This window comes from Oryza glaberrima, chromosome 3 (genome assembly GCF_000147395.1).
Source record: "Oryza glaberrima chromosome 3, OglaRS2, whole genome shotgun sequence".
Taxonomy (NCBI): Eukaryota; Viridiplantae; Streptophyta; class Magnoliopsida; order Poales; family Poaceae; genus Oryza; species Oryza glaberrima.
Genome location: NC_068328.1, coordinates 6,279,009 through 6,285,008, shown reverse-complemented (window position 1 = coordinate 6,285,008; position 6,000 = coordinate 6,279,009). Strand labels below are relative to the sequence as shown.

General features: G+C 50.2%; 2 protein-coding genes across 2 annotated transcripts; one reads left to right on the top strand and one right to left on the bottom strand.

Annotated features, from left to right (window-relative positions):
- Window positions 1-535: 535 nt before the first annotated feature.
- Window positions 536-1,273, bottom strand: LOC127768837 (probable protein kinase At2g41970). The gene is made up of 3 exons (XM_052294491.1): window positions 1,147-1,273; window positions 911-997; window positions 536-828 (listed from the first exon to the last, which is right to left on the bottom strand). The coding sequence occupies exons 1-3, from the start codon at window positions 1,270-1,272 to the stop codon at window positions 709-711; spliced, it is 333 nt and encodes a 110-aa protein (XP_052150451.1). The 5' UTR covers window position 1,273; the 3' UTR covers window positions 536-708.
- Window positions 1,274-2,185: 912 nt separating this feature from the next.
- Window positions 2,186-3,300, top strand: LOC127768836 (non-symbiotic hemoglobin 2). The gene is made up of 4 exons (XM_052294490.1): window positions 2,186-2,418; window positions 2,550-2,664; window positions 2,765-2,881; window positions 2,974-3,300. Exons 1-4 carry the CDS (start codon window positions 2,282-2,284, stop codon window positions 3,112-3,114), a joined length of 510 nt encoding a protein of 169 aa, XP_052150450.1. The 5' UTR covers window positions 2,186-2,281; the 3' UTR covers window positions 3,115-3,300.
- Window positions 3,301-6,000: the final 2,700 nt, after the last annotated feature.

Sequence of the window (6,000 nt, the reverse complement as noted above, 5' to 3'; positions counted from 1 at the left end):
CCAGTATACTAATATGATATTCTGATTATCTCCCTGAAAACCACTGTTTCGACAGTTGAGGCGATCTTTTCCACAACAATAGCATCAACTCATCAAGTGCTCACATTCTCTGATATGTGATAAGACCGATCATATTCAGTGACCATTACTGACGCTGAAATGAAAATATCATCTGTTCATAGTGAGAAAGTTATAACTACTAACCCATAACAGCTGACAGCGTAATGCGAACAATCAAGCCACAGTCATCACAAACTGCAGCTACACTGAGATATTGTCTCTATTAATGTTTCTCTCTTTGATAAGGAGGCCTCCTATTTTCTCTACAGTCCTTCGGTTGTCAGTTTGTCTCCCATCGGTGTGATGTCAATAAATGTCTTAAGATAAGAACACGACGTAGCTTGCAGTCATGCAGTGGAATGGACCCTTACGTACATACAGAAAGGGACAGCGAAATTGCAAAAATATCTACTGATCTGAAACCTAAACAAAGGTAAGGACTGAAGGAACAATGGAGAATCACAGCCAATGACCTGAAACTCTGTGAGCCCTTGGACCCTTTTAGCAGTTTGATTGATTTGTGAGTAGTACATGGTACAATCACCAGCTGTTTAACAAGTCTCAGCATCCAAGAAGAACAGAGCACATAATGTGTTTTGGATGCTAAGTTGGTTTGATGCATGGGCTGGTGTTAGTATGCATGTGCTGCTAGGGCCCTCCTGCTCCGGCTGGCTTGCTGAGAAGTGGCTGCAGCGCCTTCACCACGATGGTCATGTTCGGCCGGAAATCTGACTCGTATTGCACGCACAACGCCGCTACCGCCGCCATCTGAAAACACACACAATGCACGACAAGATAGCATCTCAGATCGTTCCTGCAAACTTGCAAGAAACTGATGGTCTTGTATTACCTTGGCAACTGCTTTTGGAGGATAGTCATCCCCGAGTTTCGGATCCACGCACTGCCTCACCTTGTCCTCGCTCAACCTTGGCGTCGCCTAGTCCATTCACCAGTAGAAAATGTTCAGAAATTCAGCATTGTCCAAAAAAAAAAAAACCAGAATTCAGACAACCACAAGAGCATATGGCTCTTGGAACACATGAAAAGCTCCAACAAGATGTGCAAGAACATGGCCTACTACACTACCCAGGTTACAAGACTCTGCTGTCCCTTCGGCATGGTATGGTCCACTGGCTTCCTGCCGGTCAGTAACTTCAGTAGGATGACTCCGAAACTGTACACATCGCTCTTCTGATTAAGCTGTCCCGTCATCGCGTACCTTCAGAAAGCGAAAGAGAGAATCCATTTGCCCGGTCAAAAATTAACCTTGACCTTTCTTACCGAAAGTCAATTAATCTACTAATCTTCTGATCATGTTTTTCTCCAATCAAACACAGTGTGGATTCAGACAGAGAATGTAGGTGGCGATTGGCATGTCCACAAATCACGTACACTGCCCGATCGAACTCATGGGCTCACGGCTAGTTCGCAAGCAAACGGCACAGCCGCCGCTGGTCGCCGTCGTTCCGCATCCACCCCGCCGGCCGTCGTCCGCGATAAGGATCGGCGGAAGTGAAACAATTAACGAGACCTATCTCCACGAGTCCACGTAGAGGGCCCAACCGAGAGCCCAGTTAACGAGGAAACGACATCTTCTCGGAGTGTCTGGCTGGCCGGGCCCAAAAAAGGCCGTGACTTTCGTTTGTGGAACGTTCCACACTACTGGACTTTTGGGCTGCACGAACGACCGAGCGAACACGACCGTTTTGCGTCTTGGTGGACAAGAAAGAAACGACCCGAGACCGAGAGGAGAGGCGAGAGAGCGTGGAGTATTTGACTTGGTTTCTTAAAGGTTAAAGCCGCCGCTGGTTTTCGCGCGCCCGGCCGCCCACGTTATTGAGGCGAGACGAGAGCGCACACTGCAGAAGCATGCGGCATGCCTGCCTTGCGCAGGCACAGCTACCCGCTCTCGCAGCTGCATCCGGCACACAGATTTTCGGCTCGAATGGATATCCGCCATAGTCTCCAAGTCGATCTGTTGTTCCTTCCCCCCTGTACGTCTCACCGTAGAGTTGGAGTGGCATCATGGCATGGCTATCCCGTCTCCATGCTTCTTGGCTCCTCGCGAGCGCGAAAGGCCGCTCCAGCCTGGGACCGATCCACCTATATAAATCGGCCTCGCTCTGCTCCAGTTCGGACTCAGATCGCAACCAACAGTTGAGTTGAATTGAGCTCGAATTGTACTCGATTCACCACACAGAGGAATCAAATCGAAGCAGCCATGGCTCTCGTGGAGGGAAACAACGGCGTGTCGGGGGGAGCGGTCAGCTTCAGCGAGGAGCAGGAGGCGCTTGTGCTCAAGTCGTGGGCCATCATGAAGAAGGATTCCGCCAACATTGGACTCCGCTTCTTCTTGAAGTATGTACTACTACATGCTACTACTTACTAGTGCCATTCTTCGCAGAGTCAGTTTACGGCACCAACCATTGGTTTCTGAGGCATTATACATTTCGGTGTGCGTGATTGGTGCTACTATATCTCTATTCCAGGATCTTCGAGGTCGCGCCGTCGGCGAGCCAGATGTTCTCGTTCCTGCGCAACTCCGACGTGCCGCTCGAGAAGAACCCCAAGCTCAAGACCCACGCCATGTCCGTCTTCGTCATGGTAATACTACCATCAGTATTGCTGCAGACAAGAGTAAATTTGTTGTAGTAGTAGGCACTGACAGAATGTGTGCGTGTGTCGTGATCAATCGATGTTGCAGACGTGTGAGGCCGCCGCGCAGCTGCGGAAAGCCGGGAAGGTCACCGTGAGAGACACCACCCTGAAGAGGCTCGGCGCCACGCACTTCAAGTACGGCGTCGGAGACGCCCACTTTGAGGTAGAGTGATATCCAGTTGTTGCTCCATTCGATCGACATGGAACTCTATCGATCGTGTTCTGATTGTGGCCTTGTCGAACGTTCGTAAACAGGTGACGAGGTTCGCGCTGCTTGAGACGATCAAGGAGGCGGTTCCGGTGGACATGTGGAGCCCCGCGATGAAGAGCGCGTGGAGCGAAGCCTACAACCAACTGGTCGCGGCCATCAAGCAGGAGATGAAGCCTGCTGAGTGATAGATATACTGCTCCACCTCCATGATCTCGCTGATCAACTTTGTTGCATTGTGCTCGTTCAATATTCCTCGCCCCACAAAAGGGACTTTTGTCGGTGTGTGTATGTCCAAATGATTAAATCAACTGCTGTTTTGTTCTATGTAAGATACACAACTCATAAATAAAGATGGTTTTCTACATGCCGTTTATGCGCTTCGATCTGCAGCATTCGGAAGTACAACTTCGGTAGTTTGGTGTGCCGTTCGCTGGATGGGTTGGACGTTGAGTGGCACACCCATCACGCCATATTCTTACCTTGGGCCTTGCACCCAAAAGGGAAAGAGTCTAATTCACCTCCCTCATCTCTTGCTCTTGGTCGAATCACATCCCTCAACCGTAATACGGATATAACCCATCCACCAACTTCTTGTAAAATAAAGGGAGCAAATTGACTAGATCCTATTCCTATAGATGGCCAAATGGGCCGTCCGGCCAGCATGGCCCAAGCACGACTGGGCTTGGGCCGATGTTAGTCGGGCTGACCCACGGGCTACACCAACGGTCCAGGCACAACCCAATAAGTCTAGGGCCGTATTCGGCCAGCCGGAAGGCACGACAGCCCATCATGCTTCTACATAGAATAAATCTATTTTTACTCCCTCATCTCTTTGGCCTGGTGTCTTACATGGATAGAATAAGTCTTATTTTGTATCTGTCTTCACTTTGGGCCATGTCTTATATGGATAAATTAATTCTATTTTGGATCTCTCAATTATTTTTTTGACCGTGCCGTGCCGAGCCGGCCCACCGTGCCAAGGCATCGGCCCAGGCACGACCAAACTGTCAGGCCGAGTCGGCACAGGCCCGACACCAGTCGTGCCGTGCCGTGCTTGGGCTAGGATGGCTGTGCCGTGGGCCAGGCCGTCGGGCCTCAGGCCTTATGGCCATCTATACTATATCCTTTGATGGTTTAGGAAGCGGTTTCTACTAACATAGCAGGTTGACTTCGTTCAAGTGTGTTGATGTGGCAGTCCAGATCATATAAGAAATTAAAAATAGAAGTAGGTCCGACGTGTAATTGATAGGGGTTAAAATAAAAAAAAATTTTGAGGCCCACTTATCATCGCCATGGCCACCATCCTGGACAACCGACGAAGAATATCAGTGGGAAGTTGGGTTGAGGAGAAGGTGGAGATAGGCGACGGCGATGGGGAGCCACTCATGGGGAGGGAAGCTGGGTGGGAGGCACTGGCTCTGACTCACCTCGATCTCACATTGCCAGCAACAAAGGTGGCATAATCGGTGAGCGGTCATTGAGCAAGGCAATGGGGCGGAGAAGAGGAGGGGTTGCTGCCATCGTGGAGTGAGTCCCAGAAAACCGGGGTGGGGAGGAGCGAGATATCGGCGGTCGACATACCATCCGCCATCACCCGTCACCACTGAAGCCGGGCCAAGAAGTGGATCCAACTAGGCGGAGTGTCTCGGCTGTGATGGCGCTGTATACATGGTGACGATGGCGGAGACCTCGGGGGTAGGTAGCGAGCTTGGCCAACTACGTGACGTTGAGGGGGAGCTCGTCCAAATCGAAGCATACGGAATCAAAGATCGGAAACCACTAGGGCTGCCAGGTTGGCGGAGGACATGGAAGCGTTAAGGAAGGCTGCGGCAGCGTGGTTAGCCGTACGAGGCGGTGGCGCCAGGCCACCACGGTCGGGTCGTGGTAGATCTTGTATGCCCCGAATGTCTCTGTTGTCCCACCCGCCATGAGGAGGATCTAGTGCTAGCCGCTGCTGTCACTTAGCACACTTGGACCAAGTTAATCCGCCGCATTGATAGAAATAGCTTCCCAAATTATCGAAGGAGTCAATTTGTACTTTTTTTGAAGTCTGTGAAGGAGTTGTACCCGGTTTTATAGTTGAGAGATGTGGCTCTACTGAGGACAAGAAATGAGGGAAGCAATATAGACTTATATATTCCAATGAAAAAAGGCCACTGCACGGGCACAGAGCACTGGGAGTGACAGGGCGAGCAACCCAGCTACAGTCCATGCAGGACTGGGCCGAGAGCTTAGCCTGTCTCCGTCTCTGTGGATTAAATGATTTATTCGTGTGGACGATGAAGGTAGCCGAGCCGCATATAGTTAGCGGAAGAACCGAATAAATCACCAAAAAATTCCATGGGGTGTGAGCAAGCCGTTCTGGTTGATTGATCGGAAAAATTCCCGGGTTCGTTACCGTGCAAACGTGCAGTCCTGAAAGTCGTGCATACAACCGCGCACCCAATTGACTCGGACTTATCATTTCTGCACGTTACCTTTTTTTCTCCCTAGTTAAGGGTTGAACTTTTTTTTTCCCTATATACGTTTCTTTTGTTCCTTTGTTTTTTTTCCATTTCTTTTTATTCTGTATAGATAGCCAAATCACCGACAACACCTATATAGAACCTTAGAGAAGGATAACACTGAACCGGTCGCCGCTATACCAACAAAGAAACTACATCCGAACCGCCCAAAACCAAACTCTAACCATCAAGCACCGCACTCAACTTCATCTAAGCCTGATGGATTGGAAGGAAAAGGGTGAGAGAAAAGAATGTAACCGCTCTCCCCCATAAGGCCTGCCAACATGGCTAGCTTGTATTAGATAGGACTACACCGCAAAAGGACAAACATCTAGAGAGAGCGCCCACAAGTTGTATGAGAGAAGTTTTGGTGCGGGGGGAGGGGGGCTCCTGGACGAAGTCTCCAGGGAGAAAAGCAGCGATGAGCACAAACACCGCCATCCGTTGTGGTCTCGAGAAAAACCAAGATGAGGTTTTCACCTGGCAGCCCCACTAAAGAAAGAGGGAGACAACACCCCAAGAGGGAAATGACGCCCAAAGCACCGTCATTGTTGGCCCGACAAGGTT